Genomic DNA, 24,065 nt, shown 5'->3' with positions numbered 1-24,065 from the left:
CTCATCTTTGTCACCTGTCTTTCTTCAAGTTCCAGCTAAAATCTCATCTTCTATATAAAACCTTTCCTGATCACTTTTACTTGTAGTGCCTTCCCTCTATTGAATATTTCCTATTTATCCTGAGAGTAGCTTGTTTGTACATATTGTTTTCATAGTTGTCTCTCATTAGACTATGAGCTCCTATGAGCTGCTTTTTGTATGCCTAGCACTTAGCATAGTGCCAGGTATATTGTAAGACCTTAATAAATATTTATTGACTGACAGTGATAGTTAAACTGTCATTCATTAAGAAATATGTGAAGACTTAGAGTTTATCTACCATTCTGGGGACAATGTCATCTGTGATAGCTGAAGAGAAAACAGAGAAAAATAACTAAGAGGACTTATTTCCTGAGAAAACACCTTATTATTTTATTAAAAAAAATGAAGAGAATTCTTGAGAAGAGACTTTTTATTAGGATCCTGAGATAATGGAATGGTATGGCTATGTTTGCAGAATTGAGAAGTAGCTGTAGTTAAAGGTGACTTTATGCTCTTTCTTACAGCAAATACATATTAATACAAGAATTAGCAATATATTAATATAATGATATTTATATCTTTGTTGTATTGTCAGTGACCAGGATAATAAATCATATAGCCAGTAAACTTATGTCTTTAAGCTTAAGATATTAGAGGATTTGACATATAGAAGATACAGTCAAAAGTTTACAGAGGGAATAGAAGCTTCTCCAATTTATTAAACAACATTTAATAAGCTAATGTGGGGCTCTAATCTAACTGATTAATGAAAATATTGCAATTTTAGTAACTAATCAGGAAAAAGCAAAGCATACTCTTTAATTCTCTTAGAACCTGGAATAAGAATGAATGAGAAAATGAACCAGTAGCAAATGGAGAAAGAAGTGACTACCTTAGGTTACACATAAGGAAGTTTGACCCCTGATCCAATTGTTACAAACAGCTTAGTGACCTCTCTCCCCAACACCCTTTCTATTATCCCACTCTGTGAACTATTGCTAAAACAGTAAGCAAGATTCTGGAGAGCAACTTGGAATTATGTCCAAAGGGCAATAAAACTAGGCATACCCTTTGATCCAGCAATACCAATGCTAGTTTTATATCCCAAAAAAGAGAAAAAAGACCTATTTGTACAAAAATATTTATAGCAGCTCTTTTTGTAGTGGCTAAGAATTGGAAATCAAAGGAATGCCCACCAATTGGGGAATGGCCAAATAAACAGTGGTGATTCCAGAAAGGCCTAGAAAGACCTATGTATAGTGAAGTGAGCAGAACCAGGAGAACATTGTGCACAGACAGCAATATTGTTTGATGAAGAACTGTGAAAGACTTAACTGTTCTCAGCAACAGGACGATCCAAGATAATCTCAAAGGACTTATGATGAAGCATACTATTCACCTCCAAAGAAAGAACTGATATTGATGGAACACGGACTGAAGCATACTATTTTTCACTTTTCTTTCATTTTTTTCTTATTCAAATTTTCTTATGCAAAATTACTAATATGGTAATGCTTTACATAACTGTACTCATATAACCTAAAACTGATTGCTTACCCCCTTAGGGAGGGGGAGGGGGAAGGAGAGGGAGAGAAGAATAAAATTTGGAACTCAAAACTTTAAATAAAAATGTTTATTTTTTTTAAAAGGAAAGAAGAAAATAAAGGAAATAGCCACCAAAAATAAACTACTTCAAAAATAAACTACGACAAATTTCTATGGCCAAAAAAAAAAAAAAAAAACCCAAACAGTAAGACAGACCAGATTGTGGTGGGCCCTGAATGTTAGTCTTGCCTCTCAGAAGCACTTACATAGAATTAAATGATTGCATAATGTTTTTCTTTTCTCTGGCAACATAGGAAGACTTAAGGGCATGTTGCAACATATGCTAACTGCCTGCCCGCATGCTAAGGATCATTATTCTTTTGTTTTCTCTTTGAAATATACATTTCAACTCCCACCCACCCAATGAAAGCACTTTTGAAAATTGTTTCTGTGCATTCTTTAGAAATTCTATCACCTTCATCTGCTCTTATAAGTGTGGAATTGTTGTGTCTGAGTGAGACAGCAGCTAGTGCTACTGAGTTGGGCTGTGTTAGGGAAATACCTAGTTCACAATTTAGCATGTGCTCGATTACATATTTTGCCCAGACCACCTGGGCTGTCCCAGTGGTTCTGCTCCTTACTTTGTTTCAGAATACATGCATCCTTTTGTGTATTCAGTCTAAGACTGTTTAGCCCTGAGAGGATCTGGCTGAGGTTCTTTACATATGTGAACCTGCTCATGCTTAATTTCAAGCTGCTGTTCCAAGAGAACAAGGAAGTTCAGAGTTAGACAACTCTTGGTCTACAACTATGAGTTAGGAAATAAGGCTAACCTTACACATAACTGGAGTGAGCACCTATATTAGGGCTTCTTAACCCTTTTTGTGAGGTGATCTCAGGGAATGCTAGGAAGGTTATGTCCTTGGGTAAAAAGTCACCTCTGTCTGCTGGCAGATACCTGAAATTCCATTAGATTTTCATTATATTAGTCTCAGATTCAGGTTAAATGCAAATTCTTTCTCCCTCTCTCAATCTACCCTCATACCCCTGCCATTCCCTCACTCTACCAGGAATAATCCTCCAAGACAATATTTTCCAAATTCTGTGTTCTAAAGAATCCTGGTGTACCACATGATGTGAAGAGGGATTGGGTGAGAAAATTTCAGGGGTAGCAATATTTTCCTCAAAGATATTAAATATTGAATCATGAATTCTTTTAACACAGGATAGGCTATTTAAAGCTGGAAAAGATCTTAGAAGCCATGTAATCCAAGTCCCTTGTTCTACAAATTAAGCAAACAAAACAAACAACTACTCAGGGAGGTTAAATGATTTGTTCAAAGTCACAAAGGTCAATATTTGAATCTATATCCTGATACTCCAAATCCAGGATTCCTTTCCTATATTTTTCCCACAATTTTCCCATTGCTCTGCAAGTATTCCACCCCCCTGAGAAGCCTTGGGACAACACTTAAAAGTTCCATCAAAGCAGTGTGATCTAATGGAAAGAGCACTGAATTTGGGATCACAAGGCCTGAGTTTGAATCCCAGCTCTGCCACTTTACTATTGTTATGTCACAGGGTAAGTCCCTTCTTCTCTCTAGGCCTCAGTTTCTTCATCTGTAAAATAAATGGGATAGACTTTAAATAATCTCTAAGGACCTTACACATCCAAATCCTATTATTTCAAGACCAAAAGTGTTCTGTGGCCAAATTAGTTTGACAAATGCTGTTTTTAGGTCTTAGAGACATTTGGTATATCAGTGTGAATGAAGGCTCTAAGAGGGATGAGAGGTCAGAAAGGAGAGATTATAAGGAAACTGAATACCTATGTGGGGCTATGGGAGGGGGAACAGAAGAACAAAAGAAAGAGGAGCCCAGTAACACATACTACCACTTTACCAACTTTTTGTCTAAAGATTAGTTCAGCGGGGGCCTTATATGAAAACAGCAACTGTTTCTTGTCCCACTAAACTGTGGCTCAAAATTTTTCCCACAGCGAACTTCCCTGGTCACTTCTTGGAGACTTCCCAGAACACTCTAGCTGGAAATCATGCTCAGTTTCCCTCCATTTTTGGAGTGATTCTGACATCTGGTGGTCAAGTTACAGCAGAGAAAACTGTAGCAGAATTCAGCCTGTGAGTCTATGTAAACTGGCAAAAACTGCCCCAGAGAAACTGGGGAGTAGTAGTACCTGTCAGGATTCAGGACTAGAGAATGTGACAGCCACAGTCATATCTCTCCTTGAGGTTCAATAAGTTTCTGCCATGCTGGACTTTGTTACATGAGTTCCAATGGTGTTCAGAGTTTCAATGAAATAGTCTGCTTTCTTGACTACACATGTATAATTTTAATGAATTTCTTACCTTCTTTGGTGGGGGGAGAGGGAAAGAGGGAGGAAGAGAATTTGGAACACAAAGTTTTTAATTGGATGTTAAAATTGTTTTTACATGTAATTGGGGGAAAATATTTTTTTAATTTCTAAATAAATGGAAAAATATAAGACAAAAAATAAGATGAAACAAATGCACACAGAGTTAAAATAAGAGGTGAGAACAATATTATGTTTTGGGTGAAGTAAAAAAAGGGAGAGGTAGCAGTCATGATTTCAGACAAAGCCATAGCAAAAATATACCTGGTTAAAAGAGATGAAAAGGGAAATTATATTTTGCTGAAAGTTACCACAGACAACAAATTAATATAAATACTAAAGGAATCTGCACCAAATGGCATAGCATATAAATACTTGAAGGAAAATTTATGTTACAGGGAGAAATAGACAGTAAAGCTACAATACTGGGAGATCTTGATTTACTCCTTTGAGACAAACAAATCTAAACAAAACAGAAAAAAGATCTGAAGGACATGAAAGGAATTTTAGAAAAGTTACGTGTGGTAGACATCTAGAGATTATTGAATGGTAATGGGAATATACAGGGGAGGGATCAATGGGATATGATGGTGATGTAAGAAACAATTTTTTTTTAAATTAAAAAAGGGAATTATTCTGCTTTCTGACTACTTCTAATCAATTTTACCTGTGCCTTCCAGTAATGTCAAAACTGTAAGTCTCCTTCCTGGCCCTGACATTGTGAATTTTATAGGTACAAGATTTTATTCTTCCTTTAATTTCTTCCTTTTAACTTCATTTTTATTCTTTCTTTTAATTTCATTAAACCCAGTTCCATCCTTTGGAACCTAAGTACTTTAGAGTTGTTTCTTCTCACCATGCAATCTCCTCCAGCTTCTATCACCTTCATCCATTTAATAAGACAGTTTGGTGGTATTACTTCTCAGAGTTGTTGTATATATAGAGTGAGATGATATTTGCAAAGTGCTTTGCAAATCTTAAGGTGTTGGGGGGCAGCTAGGTGGCGCAGTGGATAAAGCACCAGCCCTGGATTCAGAAGGACCTGAGTTCAAATCCATCCTCAGACACTTGACACTTACTAGCTGTGTGACCCTGGGCAAGTCGCTTAACCCTCATTGCTCCGCCCCCCCCCCTCCAAATTCTAACTGTTGTTGTTATGCTTCAGCCAAATTCAACTACCAATCTCATCTTTCTTTTTCCCAAGTTGGAACATCTGGGCAGGCAATCCCTCACCTGATGAAAGCCTTTCCTTTCAAGTCACAGCTCACATGGCACCTTCTTCCACACTAGTTAATTGTCACTTATTACCTGGGTGACTATTGTCCATCCATTATTTGCCTTCTTTAGGCCTCAGTTTCATCATTTGTAAAATGAGGAGATTGAAACAAATGATCTCCACTTCTAAATCTATAATCATATTCTCTTTCTCCTCAAATTTTCATCTTTCCTTTGCTCTCATTATATTATATCTATTGTCAGACTTATTTGTGTAACCTCAAGTAGATTGCATGTTCTTTGAGAGCAATAACTGCCATTTTTCATCTTTGTATCCCTAGTGCTTTTGCACATAGTAGGTACAAATAGATTGATTTCTCTGTCACCCCAATACTCTTCCCAAAAGAAACCCACAGTTAGATTTACTGTGCTGAGCTTCATAGTTCCAGTTATATTTCCCCAATTAAAATATAAACTTTCTGAAGGTAGAGAATATGTAGATTTTCATCTTTGTATTACCACTGCTTAGGACAGTATCTTGCACTTAGTAGACATTTAATGTTTATTGAATTGAATGAAGTTAAAAGTATAAGAAGATGATAATATTGGTACTGAGTAAGCTATGTGATTAGTGGGGAAAAGTTTTCCATTTCTCCCATTGAATTTTTTGTAAGTAGCAACCAAAAATACTAAACTTCATTTAAGTCGGTAGTGTCAGCTATTAATAATTTAACACTAGAGCCTAGACCAGTGCTGGAGGCATATGGTAGGCAGTCCATAAATACTAACTGAATGATTTAACAGCCCTAACTCATGACAAAATAAATGATCACAGTGCCTATCAAAAAGTAAAGAAATGGGTTTGGGTGTGATTAATGCCTTGCAACTATAGAAATAAGAGAATGTGAATTTATAATGTAATCTCTAGTGTTTACTAAAAATGCAAATTGTGCTGTCAAGTAGGCGAGGCAAAGTTAAAGAAAACCATTGGGGTGTATAGAGAAGTGTACTATGGAAGAATCTCTTAACCTCCTTGGCCCTTCATTTCCTCATCTGCGAAATTGAGGGGGTTAAATTAGGTGGCCTCTATATTTCCTTGCCCCTTCCAGCTCTTGACCCATGTTTCAATTATCCTCCTATTTGGGGCTTTCTTTAACAAAGGATTGTGGGAATGGGCCTCAGTGAAAATGTTGTCTGCTTGTTATATGTTGTGTGTGGAACAATAGGTGAAAGTCCTGGCTATGCTCTAAGACAGATGTTGGAGGAGGGAGAAGTAGGGGTATGGACAACCAGAAAAAGGAAAAATGTGAGGGGCAACTAGGTGGTGCAGTGGCCAGATAAAGCACTGGCCCTGGATTCAGGAGGACCTGAATTCAAATCTGACCTCAGACACTTGACACTTACTAGCTGTGTGATCCTGGGCAAGTCACTTAACCCTCATTGCCCTGATAAAAAAGAAAAATGAAAAAGAACAAATGGGAAAAGAAGATTAAGAAAATACAAGGAAAAAGTGACTGAGCAAGACTGAGTCAATTGCCCCAAGTCCAATAAAATAATTATATGTGCAAGACCACAAAGAAGCTCCCTGTCTTGGAATTGGTTTACATCTTTTTTGAGAAGCAGTAGAATATAGGCTAAAGGGCATTAGACTTGAAAGCAGAAGACCTAAGTTTGAGTTCTGACTTTTCCACTTACTAGCTTCATGACCTTAAGCAAACATCTCATCTCTTGGCCTCAAAAGACCGAAACACTCAACACACACTACCTCACAGGTTTTTGTGAAGCAAGTGCTTTGTAAAGCATAAAACAATATTGAAATAGGAATCATTCTTATTTATTTGATCTAATAATAATAAATGTTACTACTCTGAACCCTCAGAGTCTTCCAACTAGTTGTCAGGCACTGTGGATACCAGCTGTCTATTGTGTTGCTCAGATCCACACTGGATCTCAGAACTTGAAGAGTTCAGACCATGAGGGCAATGATCAGACCATTAAATCTTACTACATAAAGAATACTAAAAATTAAAGCTCCCTGGCTAATCCACCCCTGAGATTTTTGAAGAAAATAATATTCAATACTCAGAGAAAGTAGTGAGAAGACCCCACATAATACAAATACAATGTCACACAAAGCCCCAACATTCCCACCAGAAGTGTGTAGTATGAAAAAGGGGAAAGGTAGAGCCAAGAAGGCAGAGTAAGGACCCAATAGAACTCTCCCAACAACTTTAAAATAATACCTCAAATTAAATTTTGGAACAGCAGAGCTACAAAAGGTCAGAGGGAGACATTTTTCCAGCCTAAGACAACTTAGGAGGTCTGCAACACAAGGTTGCACAGGCCTGAAGTGAGGGAAGAGCATCAGTGGTGAGCCGTGAAGGTCACTGTGAGAGCAGCAATAGCAGCACAGAGATGATAAGGAAGTTGGACAACTGATCAGGAAGAGATTACAGAGGATCTTTTGCTAGCACTGGGTGTAGAAAAATGAAAGATCCAGAGGAAAGACATGGAAAAAGAATTAACAGCAGCTAGGTGGCATAGTGGACAGAGTGCCAGGCCTGGAGTCAGGATGACAAATCTTCCTGAGTTCAAATCTGGCCTCACACACTTACTAGCTGTATAACCCTAGACAAGTCACTTAACCCTGTGTACCTCAGTTTCCTCATCTGTAAAATAAGCTGGAGAAGGAAATGGCACACCACTCCAGTGACTTTGCCAAGAAAACCCCAAATGGGGTCAAGAAGAGTTAGACACAACTAAAATGACTGAACAACAGAAGAGGTACAAAATTATATCCAAGTCATTGAGTCACTGAAAATTAAAATAGACCAAACAGAAGTAAACTACTCCATGAGAAAAAATAAACAAAATTTAATTTAAAAGACTAAAAAAAGAAGAAAATGTAAGGCATCTCGTGTCAAAAATAACTGGCCTAAAAAACAGATCAAGGAGGGGGGAAAACACTGAAGAATCACTGAACTATCTGAAAGCCATAACCTAAAAAAAAACAAAAACAGAGCGTGGATATCATCTTATTTCCATAAACTATGAAAACTGCATAGACCTATTTATACCATAGAACAACATGAAAACAGAATTCACTGGTCACCTCTTGAGAGAAACTCCAAAACAAAACAAAACAAAAAAACACAACTTGAGAGCTTCCATGTCAAAGAAAAAAAAAATACTATGAGCTATCAGAAAGAAAAAAATTAAGTACCAAGTAGTCTGTAAGGATCTCACAAGATTTGGCAGCTACCACCATAATGGAGAATCGAGCTAAGAAAACAATATTCCAAAATTTAATATTACAATGAAGAGTAACATCCAACAAAACAGCATTGTCCTATGGTGGGGGGTGTGTGTGAAGCAGAGTATCTTTGAAATAGACAACTCCACATATTCCTAAGGGAAAGACTAAAGCTGATTAGAAACTATGAAATTCAAATTCAGTAGCCAAGAGATAGGTAAATTTATTTGAACAAATGGGAGACATTATAAGCAGATGAAATTTATATTCTACAAGGGGAAAATGTTCAAAACTCATCAGAGGTCATAGAAAGAGTTATATAAGACAGAGACTAGGTTTTGTTAATGTTTTTATTAACTTAGAAAAAAGTAAATGAAAGGAGAAAAGAATATACTAGGGAAAAGAGGGAAGAAATTGAGGGGAAAACTCATTAATTTGTATAATTGGAGTGTTCAAGTAGAAAACTATATAGGCAAGGAGGAAGAAGTGGAAAAAGTAGACATCACTTGAACCTCACCTTCATCTGAACCACATACACACAGAGACTTTAATGTAGAAATGCATTCAACTTACAAAGAAACATGACAGAATTTGGAGAAGGAATGGTAAGAACAAGGTGATAGACTCAGGGTATTTGCCAGAAGCAAAACAAACCCTAATTGTACAGGGTGGACCATGAAGAAGGATTTAACATTAAGGAAAGAAAGAGCATGAACTTGTGATTTTAGATATGGATGAGGAGAACAGAAGAGCAGGGGAGCAAAAGCAGAAGGCATAAATCCCTAGTGCTGAGCATATACCTCTCTCACCAACCTCTTCTTTGTGAGGAGAGGATTGAGAGGAAAAGAGAGGAAAAACCATAAGAAAATAAGAAAGAAGGAAATACACAATTAATGCTCATAACTGTGAATGTGAATTGTGTGAACTCACCCATAAAAGGGAAAAGGATTGCAGAAAGTATGAAGGGAAGAGAAGAAGAAGGGAAGGGAAACCTACTATGTGTCAGTTACTATGCTAAGTGTTGTTGGGTTGGTTTTTTTTTACAAATATTATCTCATTTGATCCTCACAACAATCCTGTGCAATAGGTGCTATTGTTATTTCCATTTTACAATTAGGCAAACAGTTTAACTGGTTTGCCCAGGGTGACACAACTAGTAAGTTGAGCCTGGATTTGTACTTGGATCTTTCTACATCTATTAGAAAACAAAATACCTCTCCCTCTCCCTCTCCCTCTCCCTCTCCCTCTCCCTCTCCCTCTCCCTCTCCCTCTCCCTCTCCCTCTCCCTCTCCCTCTCTCTCTCTCTCCTCTCTCCCTCTCCCTCTCCCTCCCTCCTCCTCCTCTTCCTCCTGTCTCTCCCTCTTTCTCTGTCTTTCTCTCTCTCTCTTTCCCTTCCTCTCTCTTTTTATATGTGTGTATGTATGCAACACACCTGAAACTTAAAGATTCATACTTGAAATATAAAGAATTAAAATAAGGGCTGGGGGGAAAATTATTATGCTTCAGCTGAACTAAAAAAAAAGTAGAGGTATTAATCACAATCTCAGATGAGGGATCAGAAAAAAAGTCTTGATTAAGAGGTAAATAAGGAACTTATTCTTATAGACAATAAATCAATATAAATACTTCACATAAATATACTGAATGGTATAGCATCAAAATACCTAGAGTAAAAATCAAGTTGTAGCTGAAAGAAATTATAAGAGTTGGGGAACTTCAGTCCTAAATAAATCTAACCAAGGAATAAGCAAGAAAGAGACTTAAGGACGTGAATTTTATTTTAGAAATGTTAGATATGATCACTTTCTGGTGATTCTTGAATGGAACCAAAAAGGAGCATACCTATTTTCAGTATTTATGGTGCTTTTACAAAAAATGTTTGTGTACTATGGCATATGTAAACTTCTCAAGTAAATGCATAAAAGTAGAGATATAAAACATACTTTACTGAACACATTAAAATAAAATACACTTAACAGCCTTAATAAAAGGCTACTGAAGAAAGGATTAAAAAATAGGGACTAAATAACTCAATTCTACAGAATTTGTGGGTTAAAGATAATTAAACAATGAAACAACATACCAACATTTTGAGGATATGACCAAAGCGTCTCTTAGGCAATGGCTAACCACAATTGCAGAGAACTGATAATGAAACATACTATACACCCCGATCCTGACACAGTTGTGCTGGACTCAAGTTGCAAAATGAGATATTCATTTTTAGACATGAACAATATGAAATATTATTAACTGTGTTAATTTGTTACAGGTTTTTTTTTCTTTTTCTTTCAACCTTTGGGAGGGACGGGAGAGTTGGAAGGGAAAAGTAAACAAGTGATGGGATTTCCCTCTCTTCCCCCTCCCCCACCACACACACACACACACACACACACACACACACACACACACACTGAGACAAGAAAAGAAAGAAGGCCAGAAGGAATTACAGATTGGCAGGCAACTTGAAAGTTACATATTGAATTTATTGTATCCTTAAAAAGAAAAGCAAGCTCTACATAATAGAGATTCATAGTTTAATGTACAATCCTTTCCTTTTCCATATCATATATGGAAATGCTAATTTATTTAGTGTTTGTTAAGTACAGAATTTTTTAAAATGAAAAAAGAAATGTGTTCATTCTGCACTAAGGAGATCTTCAGATACAGACATGGTGTGGATCTCTGGATAAACTGAGTTCATTAAAGTACTTATAGCAAAATCTCTATGTGGTTTGGGGGCTTCAAAGCTTCAGATCCCAGTGGTTGAGTTGGTCCCATCTCTGACATCCAGATCCAAGTGGAGTTCTCCCTTACACCACTACTCTAACTTTATGCTTTTTGTGCTGCTGCCAGTAAAGCTGAAAATGCTGAATCAGGTCTTTGTTGTAAGACTTCAGGTTTGTCATACTCCAACACCTGGAAAATAGGAAGGTGAAAAAAACAGTGCGTGGGGAAGAACGCTAGATTAGTGGTCAGGAAACATTGGTTAAAGACGTGGCCCTGCCACTAACTAATATGTTACCTCAATGTTCCCTTTTAAATGCCTCAGTTTCCCCATCTTTAATTGGGGGCTAATTTTAAAGGTTCCCACTAATGCTAATATTCTGAAGGATTGAGTAGCTGGGAGAGCAGCCATGGCTTGTCCTGAAAGGGAAAGAGAAGCCCTTTTGCCCTAGTATGAGTCCTGCCCTCTATTCTTGGTCCCGGGAAGTTCTTTGTACCCTTCCATTGTCCATGACTAGGATGCGGTCACAGTCCAGGACAGTTGTGATCCGATGTGCAATGATCAGCACTGTACAACCATGGAATGCTTCTCGAATTGTGTGCTGGATCAGAGCATCAGTGTCCACATCAATGGAGGCAGTAGCTTCATCTATTAATATGATCTGGTAATGGAGAAGTAAAAGATATAGTTAGAAACCAGACCTAGGGAAGGCAGAGAGAATAAAGTATTTATTAAGGGCCTATTATGTGCCAGGCACTATGTTAAGTACTTTCAGAATGCTTTGATCCAGGGGCAGCTAGGTGGCGGAGTGGATAAAGCACTGGCCCTGGATTCAAGAGGACCTGAGTTCAAATCCATCTTCAGACACTTGATACTTACTAGCTGTGTGACCCTGGACAAGTCACTTAACCCTCATTGCCCTGCCCCCCCCAAATGCTTTGATCCTCACTAACAACCCTAGGTGGTAGGTGCTATAAAAAAGTTAAGTGACATGTCCAGGGTCACACAACTAGCATCTGAAGCTAAATTTGAACTCAGGTCTTCTAAAGACGGGCCCATTGCCACACCACCTAGAGCTAACTATACATAATCAAAAACCAAAGCCCCCATGATTTAAAATGTCCCAAAAGCAACTTCCTTCTTTTTATTTATCTAAAATTATATAAAAGGAAAAACTCAGACTATCACTATACAAATAAATTATCATATTAATGTCTTGCTCTAAAAATCTTCATTAGCTCCTCATTGCCTGATAAGTTCAAAGTCATCCACCTGGCATTTGAAGATGACAAAATCTGGCACCACTCTACATTTCCAACCTTATTTCGTATTACCCTCCTCCATGTACTTTATAATCCAGCCCAATTTGAACACTTTTTGTCCTCTGAATACTCCCTATATTTTCCACTTCCATGCTTTTGCTAATAGTATCCTATGAATAGAATGTACTCCCTTCTCCTCTTGGCCTGTTGATCTACCCAACTTTGAAGCCAACCTAAATGTTGTTCCTTTTAAATTTTCCCTTATACTGCCAATCAACAATGACCTTTCTCCCTCAGAGTTCACATACCATTTTGCACCTTTAACACAAAGGCAAATCCATATGCTAAAGGTGAATTATCCATGCTCAGAATAGAGGTTCTGTATCATTATGAGGAAAACAGGGTCATAGACTATAAGAAAAAGGTGTATGTATGGGTTCATGGGGAGGAGACAGTTCCTACCATGCTTGAGTAGAGCGCAGGCCCTGGAGTCAAGAGGACCTGAGTTCAAATCTCACCTCAGACATTTACTAGCTGTGTGACCCCTGGGCAAGTCATTTAACCTCAATTGCCTCAAAAACACTCAGGGTCACCTCTAGTCATCCTGATACAAATCTTGCCACTGTACCCATATGTCTCTGGAGAACAGAGTGAGCTTGGTGACCTTGCACAGCCCTCTCTTACTGAGATCCAATTCAGTGCAAGTCATGACATCCTTGCCCCACCCCCCACCCTGATGTCATGGTCCTCTTTAAGAATGAAGGACCAGGAGCAGCGAGGTGGTGCAATAGATAAAACACTGGCCCTGGATTCAGGAGGACCTGAGTTCAAATCCGGCCTCAGATACTACTTACTAGCTGTGTGACCCTGGGCAAGTCACTTAACCCTCATTGCCCCTCAAAATAAATAAATAGATAGATAGATAGATAGATAGATAGATAGATAGATAGATAGATAGATAGATAGATAGATAGATAGATAGATAAGAATGAAGGACCAACAACAAAGTTCAACAATTTGACTTTTGGTTCATAGTGTACACTGATCGACCCTTGGTTGCTTTCAATGAATAAGGCTGTGTCAAATGCTTACATCATCAATTGTTTAAGTTACTTCATGCTCTGAGGAGCCACAACCACAGGATGGGGTGAGGTGCTGGAAAAAACTAACAGAATCCTACTTAGTACCATGTAGTAAAGGTGAGAAGTAAACACAAGTGTAAAGTGAAATGTGCACTGTATTAAAAATACAAAAACATAGGTCCAGATTCTGACCTGAACCACAAATGGAATTTTGGGGAAAATATGCCTCAGCTTCCTTACTTGTGAAATGATGTTATAATCTCTACCTCCCATGTTAGTAAAGACCAAATATGAAAAGTATAAGAGTTTTGAAGAAAATATATAATATTATGGAAAATTCAAAGGATTATTATAATAGCAAATTATATTATTATAAGAAATTATTGAAAGGCAGTATAGTGAATGGAAGACTTGTCTTGGAGTTAGCATGACCTGCTTTCAAGCCCTATTTCTGACATATATGAGTTATATTGCCATCGTCAGGTCACTTAACATCAGTGCCCCCACAAAACTATCTTAAAACTGTAAGTTAGGGGCAGCTAGGTGACACAGTGGATAAAACACCAGCCCTGGAGTCAGGAGGACCTGAGTTCAAATCCGGCCTCAGACACTTGACACTTATTAGCTTTGTGACCCTGGGCAAGTCACTTAACCCCAATTGCCTCACTAAAAAAAAAACAAAAAACTAATGAGAGTCAGCCTTCTCTTTCCCTCCTCCCCCAATAATAAAGAAAGAAAAACAAAATCCCCCTTTCAAACATGTATAGTCAAGCAAAACAATTACCACATTGAAAAAGTTCCCCCCCCCCCCGGCCAATGTCTTAATCTGTACTCTGAATCCATCCCCTCTCTATGGAGGTCAGTAGCCTGTTTCATCAGTCCTCTGGAATCATAATTAGTCATTGCATTGATCAGAGTTCCCAAGTCTTTCAAAGTTGTTTGTATTGTTATAGTAAAAATTGTTCTGTTTCTGTACACTGTACTCTAAATCAGTTCACCAAGTCTTCCCAAGTTTCTCTGAAATCATCCCATTTTATTATTTCTTACAGCACAATAGTATTCCATCACATTTATATTTCATAGTTTGTTCCACCATTGTTTGATTAATGTGCATCCCTTCAGTTTCCACAAAAAGAGTTGCTAGAACATCTTTGTACATCCTTAGTTAGAGTTTGTTTTGCTGAGGACTGATTCCTCCCTTAATCTATCTACCTTCCTTTTTATTCCCTTCCTTTTGTCCTCACCTTTCCTTCTTATTTATTTTCCTGTTGAGTGAAATGTCTTCCTGTACCCAATTGTGCACATGCATTCTTCCTTTCTTCCAGTTTAGGTGACAGTGAGTTTCAATTGTTGCATGCTCTCCTCACCCCTTCCTCCTTGTTTGTATAAAGTTCTATTTGCACACCCCAATTATGTGAGATAATTTCCCCATTTTTCTCTCCCTTATGTATTGCTCTTTCCCTTTCCTTTCCATTTTTCTTTTAAGACAATAACAACCTAACACAACCACTCCCAGATCCTCTATCAAATTAGATTCCTTCTGAGGAGACACATGTATCATCTCCCCACATTATAATGTAAACTGTTTATCCTTGTTTAGTCCCTTATGATTATTCACTCATATTATCTTTTTTAAAATGTTTTTCTTGACTCCTGTGTTTGCATTTCAAAGTTTCTATGTGGCAACTGGTTTTTTCATCAGAAATGCTTGGAAGTTTTCTACTTGATTAGAGTATCATGTTTTTTCCCTGATAGGATTATATTATCTTGCTGGGTAGGTTATTCTTGACTGTAAGATCATATTCTTTGCCTTCAGGATTATCATATTTCTTTTTTCTTTTTTAATCATAAAAGCATTTTATTATTTTCTAGTGGATTATCATATTTCAAATTCTCTGATCCTTGATAGTGGTGACAGCTAAATCATGTATGATCCTTCTTGTGGCTCCTTGGCATTTAAATTCTTTCTTTCTGGCTGCTTACAAAATATTTTCTTTGACCTAGAAGCTCTAGATTTTGGCTCTTTTGTCCCTAGGAGTTTTCATTTGGGGGTTTATTTAAGGAGATGGCTAGTAGATTCTGGTTCTACTTTGCCTTCTTGTACTAAAAGATCTGGGCAATTCTCTTTTGTGGTTTCTTGAAATATGATGTCTATTCTTTTTTTGTTTGTTTGAGTTGTGGCTTTCAGGCAGACCAGTGATGCTTAAATTATTTCACCTTCCTTGATTATTTATACTATAAGATATCTCACATTTTCTTCCATTTTTTTCATGGAGTCATTATCTTTTATTTAATCCATTCCTGTTTTCAGGGAGTTTGTTAATTGGGTAAGGTTTTATATATCTTGTGCCAAGCTGTTAATTCCCTTTCCAATTATTTCTTTATATCTCTTATTTGTCTTCCCAATTTTTTCTTCTAGTGCTCTCAGTTCATTTATAAAAACTATTTTTGTTTTGCTTTTTATTTTCTAATTAGTTCTCAGTCTGATGCATTTTCTAAATCTGTTTGGATGTGTGGGTCAGAGCCTGGCCATACTTACTGCTATTTCATCAAACTAGCTCCACTTTCTAAAGGCCTTTTGGAGTCTCTGATCCAAAGAATGCTAGATTTGTAGTAAAAGAGTCTAGGTTTGAATCCAGGTTTGCCACTTAACCTTTCTGGGTCTTAGTTTTCTTAACTGTAAAATTAAGGGGGCTGGAGTAGATGACCTCAGGGGTCCTTCTTGGCTCCTTTCTTACCTTGGAATTGCGCAGGATGGCTCTAGCTATGCAAAGAAGCTGCCTTTCGCCAACAGAGAAGTTTCCACCATTTTCCACAACTTCAGCTAGCAGTTTTTCTGGGAGTTTTGAGATCTGCCACACAAAGATACAAGTGTTACTCTGAGAGCCACTCCTAGAAAAAGGGGCAGCCACAGACTCTGCTTCATCTAGCCTTTATTTATCCATTCACTGCCATCTGGACATAGTTTGGCTCATCCTAAAATCATTTTCCAGAAAGGCAGTGTAAGGCAGACCATAACAACCCCTCTTAAGTATTCAAAAAAAAGATTTTGGTGTTTGTAGTTACTCACTGTCTTAGTCAAGCATGTTCTTTCCAAAGCTTGCCAGATTTGCTCATCAGTGAAATTTTCAAAGGGGTCTAAGTTGAACCTGCCGTACAACAAGGAGATACTTTTTCAACGATATCAATGAAGCATGTTAAGGAAAGCCTGGCAGCACATGTTGTATCACTTATCTCAAATGTGGTTTACTTGTTCATTTGCCATATGCAATGCTGTAAACATTCTCCTAAGGGAAGTCCATCCACGTAATGTAGTGGAAACAGAACTGGACTGGGAAACCTGAGTGCTATTCCTGACTTCCCCTTTTCTGGAATTAAATTTCCTCCTCTGTAGAATGGAGGGATGGAGGCTGTACTAGATGCTTCTGTGGTGGTGTCCTCTAAGGCCTGCCCTTTTTGCTTTGATGTCTCCAGCACCCAGCACAGTGCTTGGTTCTAGTAGGTGTTAAATAAATGCTTGCTGAATTGAACCAGATTCCAACTCTGATATTCTAGGCTTTGGTCAGCATGAGGTAGCTCTTGCCTTATAGTGCCCGACAGCAAAACAGGATCTTGAGGGATGACTGACAACTTGGAGCGCAGATCCTCTAGGCCAAGACTACAGATGTCAATGTTGTCAATAAAGATACTGCCAGCAGCGGGCTCCACCAGCCTGAATAAAGCCACTGCCAAAGAGGACTTTCCTACAGGAGTGAGGAGTAAAATAATCCTGTTACCCCTTCATGCTGAAGCCCTTCGATGGCCCTTATTGGAAACCCAAGCCCACACAGTGACCCAGATAGCCAACTCCACAGGGACCCACTTTATTTGTGGGCACTGGAGAGCAAGGACTGGTTATTTCATTAGATCTGTACTAGCCCAGAGTTTTGATTCAACAAATATTTCATTCAGTTAAAAAAAAAAAACTATTAACCCCCTACTGGGTGTATGATATTGTTGTAAACATGGGTTGAGAATCAAAATTTAAATACGGCATGGTCCCTGCCCTTATAGCATTGACAGTGTAGCAGGTAACAAGTAATTAGTCAAGAAACAAAAGCAGCATGCCCTATAATGCAGAAAACACTGCACTGAGAGGGAAAAGACCTGGATTCTGGTCCTGGCTTTGCTACTCACAAGCCATGTGACCTTGGTCAAGCAATATCACCTTTCTGACCCTAATTCTCCTCTTCTTCAAAAGGCGGCGGGGGGGGGGGGGGGAAACTAGGTGGCGCAGTGGATAAAGTACCAGCCCTGGATTCAGGAGGACCTGAGTTCAAATTCGACCTCAGACACTTGACACTTACTAGCTGTGTGACCCTGGGCAAGTCACTTAACCCTCATTGCCCCTCAAAAAAAAGAAAAAGGAGGAGGGTGGACAAAAGGATCTCTCAAGTCCCTTTCATCTCTCATGTTCTATACTTCTTTGGAATAAGGAGAAAGTAAGAAGAAAAAACAAAGGAGGGTCTAGCAGATGCTGACTTTTACCCCTTGACTATTTGTGGATTCACAAAGGACGTGGGCAAAGGGGTAGCTGGGGGATTCCTCACCAGAGCCCGTTCTTCCCACGATGCCCACCACTTCTTGGCTGTGAAAGGTCAGGTTGATATCATTGAGAACTATTGGTGTATTGTTTCTGTATTTCATCTGATAATCCTTGAAGGTGATTTGCCCTTGCTGTGGCCAACCTGGGGGGCAGCTTACCCCACTGATGTGTAAAGGGGACTCAGGAACAGATAGCTTTATTTTTTAAAAGAAAAAGAAAGCAATTGTTACAAACCCCTTCTCCCTATCCCAGGGGTGGTAGCCCATAGCCAATTGTTAAAAGCTGTGATTTAGGAGGTGCTACAAGATTCCTCTGCACCCCTCCCCCCAACATTTCCCCTAACAGCCAGAAATTGCCACAATTAAAAATTACTCATTATGGCCTGCTGGAGATATATGCATTTTGACTGACTGAAGTTGTGATAATTACCTGAAACAATAACACAGTAGCCTATTACAATAGATTTATTGGATTTTAAGCCATTAATACCAACAATGTCCAGGCAGTTAGTGAGGTCCTAAAAGAATAGCATTCAGAATGGGTTAGTTTGGATGATGGTGGTGGGGGACACAAAAAGGAGACCAAATGAACCTCTGTAGAACTCTAGGAGACCCTGGGATGCTGGGAGCATTATGCTAGGATGAGAAAGGTGGGAGCAAGGAGAGATAGTGCCAAAGACTTCTTTTACTTCCTTTTACAAATAAATGCTAGTTGACTGACTGACTTTTTAAAAAGATCATATAGTAATTCTCTAAATTGAATCATCCTACCTTCATATACTGGAGTATCCTCTCTGCAGAAGTAAACCTGGCCTCAGTTTCTGAACCCAACCTGGCACAAGCCTGAAAATTTGCAGCCAACTGGAATCAAGAAGAAATGCCATACTGTAAATATAAGTCCTTCTTAGCACAGGTAGAGATGAGATACCCTAATACTCCACATTCCTAAGGGAGAATCATGGGACTTCAGAGATGGAAGGGGATAAGAAGTCATCTATTCCAATTCCTTTATCTTACATATTAGAAAAATGTGACCTCAAGATGATGCTGACTTGCCCAAGGTTGCATAGATAGCAAAAAGTAGAATTGAGATTCAAATGTTCTTTTCATTTTTTAAAAAATTAAGGTCCCAGGCAGCTAGGTGGTACAGTGGATAAAGCACTGGATTCAGGAAGACCAGAGTTCAAATCTGGCATCAGACCCTTGACGCTTACTGTGTGACTCTGGGCAAGTCATTTAACCCTTGTTGCCCCGCCAAAAAAAAAAAAAAAGTAAGGTCTCCAGATTAAAGGGGAATAGAAGACTTCATGGCAGAGATGGAGCTGGGCTTTAAAAGGTAGATAAGATTGGGAGAGGAAGAAGGTTTGACAGCCTCCTCCAGAATGAGTGGAAGGCTAAGGATCATGGAAACTGTTCTGGAATAGCAGGGAGCTCTGGTCAGATAATATAGGGAACAACTCAAGGTTTATGGGAAGAGGTTCTATATGGGCACCATGTAGACAGGCATGTGTGTGCTTATGAATGTATGCATCCTGAAGGTGTGTCCATGTGTAGGTATGAATATGTACAATGTATGTTTACTTGTGTGCTCGTGTGTATGGAGTATGTGAGTGTAGGTCTCTATAGTGTCTGTATATGAGTGCGCATGTTGCATCTGTGTGGTGCCTATTCTGTGCAGGCCTGGGAGCATGGCACAGGATAGAACATGAGCACATGAGGACACTGAGTTCTTTTACCTCTAAGAGTAAAATAGATCTCAGAGAAAATAGACTCCAAGCCAACTAGGGGAAAAGCTCCTCATACCTCAGGGAACAGTTAATGAATTACCTTCTCAAGGGCAGAGGCAGCTCTGTAGTTCTTGGAACAAAGCAGAGCACTCAACAGACTCCTAACTGGGACGCCTATTTCTTGAAGAGGGGGAAGAGTATTCATCCTTACAGCTGAGAGCCTTGCTTATCTCTTCTATGGGAATCCTCTGCTCCTGAGTTTGAACCACGCCCTTATTGGTCATGTTCAGTGCACATGGGAAAATATTGTTAGATGTAACTCTAGGCAGTTTGCTCAGCCTATCGATTGCAGAGAAGGGTGTTGTTCAGTTGTGGCCAACTCTTTGTGACCCCCTGGACCATAGCACACCAGGACTGTCCATGAGGTTTTCTTGGCAAAGATACTGGATTGGTTTGCCATTTCCTTCTCCAGTGGATTAAGGCAAACAGAGCTACACCAATCTTATCTACCTTTTAAAGCCCAGCTCCATCTCTTTCTTCTCCATGCTTAACACTACAGCTCCTATATCTGCACTTTTTCACTGGCCTTGCCATATGACTGGAATGCCTTACCCTCCTTACTTGTGTCTCAGAGTCCTTCTCTTCCTTTAAGGTGCAGTTCAAGTACCACTTTCTGCAGGAAGCATTCCCTGATGCCCTCAACTGCCATTGCTCTCCTTCCAAAAACACCGTGTATTTAACTACTTTGTATATGTTTGTATTTATTCTTTCAATATTTATGGTATATATAGTTATATATGCACTTGTCTTTTCCATTAGACTGTAAGCACCTCAAGGACAGGGACTGCTTTTCATTTTTGTCTTTCTCTCCCTAGCACCCAGCATGTAGTAATAGCTTAATAAATAAATGTTGTTTGATGGATAAGGAAAATGCTATAGATATAGTTTAAATAAGTTTTAGCAAAGCATTAGCAAATTTAGCAGAGCTCTCCTTGCAGGCAAAGTAGAGAGATGTGGACTAGCCAACGATTTGGGAATGGTTGAATGGTTGAACCCAAAGACAGGTCATTAATGGGTTTGATATAAGCTTGGAAAGAGGTCTCTACTGATCTTAACTCTTTGCTATTTAACATTTTTATCAGTGATGTTGTGTTTATGACATTTATAAATGACACAAAGTTTGGAGACATAACTAACATAGCCGAGTTAGTAGGATAGAACACTGAGCCAAACATCAAGTTCTGACATACCAAAAAACAACAACAAAGTGGATTAAAATCCTAGCTGACAATATCTAGGACTTTAGACAAGTCACTTAACCTCTCTTGGATTGAGTTTCTCATTTGTAAAACAAAGGGATTGGACGACATAGAAACTGAGGTCCTTTCTAGCTCTAAATCTATGATCCAATGAGCCCTCTAATCTAAAAAGATAGAATTTTAAAGTGAAGAATATAAAATCCTATACTTGGACTCAAAACTCCAACTTCATATGGAGAAGTATGGCTATACAGCAATTCATTTTAAAAAAGTCTGGGGCGGGGGGGTCTAGTTAGATGGCAAGATCAGTGGGGTTTAACTGTGTGATATGGCAGCCCCAAATATCAGTATAATCTTTTACTAAATAGAGTCCACCTTGGTCAGGGGTGTCACATTTTATTTTTTTGTTTTTGTTTTTTAGTGAGGCAATTGGGGTTAAGTGACTTGCCCAGAGTCACACAGCTGGTAAGTGTTAAGTGTCTGAGGCTGGATTTGAACTCAGGTCCTCCTGAATCCAGGGCTGGTGCTTTATCCACTGCACCACAGGGTTGTCACATTTTAGAACGTACATTAATAAGCTTTGGAGCATACAAGGGAGGTATAGGGAAGGTACCACAAGGACAGTAAAACCTATGAATCCTGCCCTAGGAGTACTATTTGAAGGAGCTGGCTTTGTTTAGCTTGGATAAGACTTGAGTAGGAGGAGCTTTTTGAATAGAGGCAAAGTAGATTGGGAATTCAGAAGAGGAGACTGCTTCAGAAGTGGGTTGAACTAGATAGCCACTGAGGTCCTTAGTAATGCTGAGATTTGACAGTTCTGCGAAACAACTTGGGGTGCTTCTTTTTCTCCAGACTGGCTGTCTTTTATATAGTCACAGTACAATTTCCCTGTTTAGAAAACGAAAATGTTGAAATTCGGCTGAACCAGCAGGAGACAGAATCCACAGCCACAACATCAAGGCTATGACATTTCAGATGGATGATTACTAGTCCCTTTGTTATTTATCAGTGTACAAATAATGAGGAGCGTTAGATCCCTATCATTTTAATCATCAGAGTCAATTGGCTAAGAAATGTCATGGGAATATAGACCCCATCCCTTCACCACCTGCCTGTCCACCACCACTTAGAGTAAGCCATTGCCATCAAGAATAATGAAAGGAGGGGCAGCTAGGTGGCACAGTGGATAGAGCACTGGCCCTGGAGTTAGGAGTACCAGGTTCAAATCCAGCCTCAGACACTTAACACTTACTAGCTGTGTGACCATGGACAAGTCACTTAACCCCAATTGCCTCAATAATAATAATAATAATAATAATAAATTAAAAATAAATAAATAAAAAGAATAATGAAAGTATCTGAGCCAGGAGCCCTCCACTTGGGCAGAGTTTAGAGGTAGAGCTAGTGTCAGCTGTTTAAGGCAAGTATATTGATACATGCATGCCTATAGAACAAATGATTGTAGCAAATACAGAGACTTTCTCAAATTTGAAGCTTTGTTGCCTCCCTTGGCAACAGCCACTTGATCATGGGACTCCCCCCCCCCCAGAATCTTCTTTGCCATCCCTATCCCAGATATCACTGTGATTTGTGATTTTTGTCCCAGGCAGCAGTGGATAGAGGGCTTGGCCTTGAGTCAGGAAGGCTCGTCTTCTTGAGTTCAAATCTGGCCTCAAACTCTTACTAGCTCTTTGACCCTGGACAAGTCACTTTAATCCTGCTTACCTCAATTTCCTCATCTGTAAAATGATCTGGAGAAGGAAATTACAAACCACTCCATTATCTTTGCCAAGAAAACCCCCAAAAAGGTCACAAAATGTTGGGCGTGGCTGAAAAAAATGACTGACTGAAGATTTTTGTTCCTGCTTCTGTTTTAAATGCTGCCTTATACCCCTGGCCCTTCAGGTCTATAAAATTATACTTCCCATTTAGTGATCTTGACTTGATTGTGTCCACACTATTTCAGCAGGTACTTTCTGCCTTTGACTCTTTGCACAGGACCCCTCTCTCTTCCAACACATAACAAGCCCCTTAAACCAGGAAGGTGTCAACCAGTGCTGTGGAACAAGCTAAGTTCAAGTTCATAATGAGTCTCTATCCCAGCCATATATACCAGGCACAGAGCCAAGGAAAACAATGTACCACCCAGCTCACCTGCAAGACGTAGCTCATGACCAAGGCTTTATAGGAATAGGTTACAGAAGAAGGACTCAGAACCACAAACAAGGCCACTGCTAGGGTCATCAGGTTGGTTAGGAGCTCCAGTCTCAAAGAGATCCAACGTGTTGCAGATACAAACAGCAATACATAGTTACAGTGGTTATCTGTGAGCCTTCTGAACCTAGAATGAGAAAAAGGTGTTGTGGGAGTGATAATCATGCAAGTCAAATCCATTTCTAATGATTTTCCACAATACCACCTCACAGCTCAACCACTCCTACCTCTGGGGTTGTGAATACATCAAGCCTTCCCCCAGCCTGTCTGCCAAACCAGAGCACTGACTCTGTAGCCAAGTGACAGATACAAATTCTGTTCTTGATGCTTATTACCTGTGTGGCCTATAGTAAGTCACTTAATATTCCTGGATGTTAGTTCCTTATTTGTAAAATGAGTGTTGGACCAGATGACCTCTGAAGCCCTTTATAGATTTAAAACTCTGAACCTGAGATCTCAGTCTGACTTCAAGACCTTCCTAACCAGAATATTTGGTTGTTTGACTGCCAGATCATAAAATGCTTATTGTATACATGAGTATGAAGTCAATATCTGGATGCCTAAAGGATGGATGGCTATCTAGGAAGGCTTCCTGGTAGAGATACATCTCAAACAGTGTGCTGGGGGTGGGGAGGCACAAAGAGGTTAAGTCACTTGTCTAAAGTCACACAGCTAACATGTTCATAGGTGGGACTTGGGCCCGAGTTGTCCTGAGACTGACATTCTCTCCAATAATAGTTATGGGGGAAAGGCTATGCCTGTCTCTACCATTCTCTCCCTACCTTCACTTCTCGGGCCCAGGAA

At 39.1% G+C, this 24,065-nt stretch overlaps 1 protein-coding gene across 1 annotated transcript in view; it reads right to left on the bottom strand.

Annotated features, from left to right (window-relative positions):
* Positions 1-10,961: 10,961 nt before the first annotated feature.
* ABCC11 (ATP binding cassette subfamily C member 11) overlaps positions 10,962-24,065 on the bottom strand; it is a 69,221-nt gene continuing 56,117 nt past the window's right edge. Inside the window, exons 22-29 of the mRNA XM_043986256.1 lie at positions 23,202-23,388; positions 18,833-18,922; positions 18,067-18,256; positions 17,061-17,220; positions 16,548-16,626; positions 16,216-16,329; positions 11,630-11,794; positions 10,962-11,324 (exon numbers count right to left, since the gene is read on the bottom strand). Coding sequence (XP_043842191.1) covers positions 11,238-11,324; positions 11,630-11,794; positions 16,216-16,329; positions 16,548-16,626; positions 17,061-17,220; positions 18,067-18,256; positions 18,833-18,922; positions 23,202-23,388 — 1,072 coding nt within the window. The 3' untranslated portion in view covers positions 10,962-11,237. The remainder of the gene's footprint in view (positions 11,325-11,629; positions 11,795-16,215; positions 16,330-16,547; positions 16,627-17,060; positions 17,221-18,066; positions 18,257-18,832; positions 18,923-23,201; positions 23,389-24,065) is intronic.

Source organism: Dromiciops gliroides, chromosome 2 (assembly GCF_019393635.1).
Source record: "Dromiciops gliroides isolate mDroGli1 chromosome 2, mDroGli1.pri, whole genome shotgun sequence".
In the NCBI taxonomy this organism is placed as follows: domain Eukaryota; kingdom Metazoa; phylum Chordata; class Mammalia; order Microbiotheria; family Microbiotheriidae; genus Dromiciops; species Dromiciops gliroides.
This window is presented reverse-complemented; position numbering and strand designations above follow the sequence as displayed.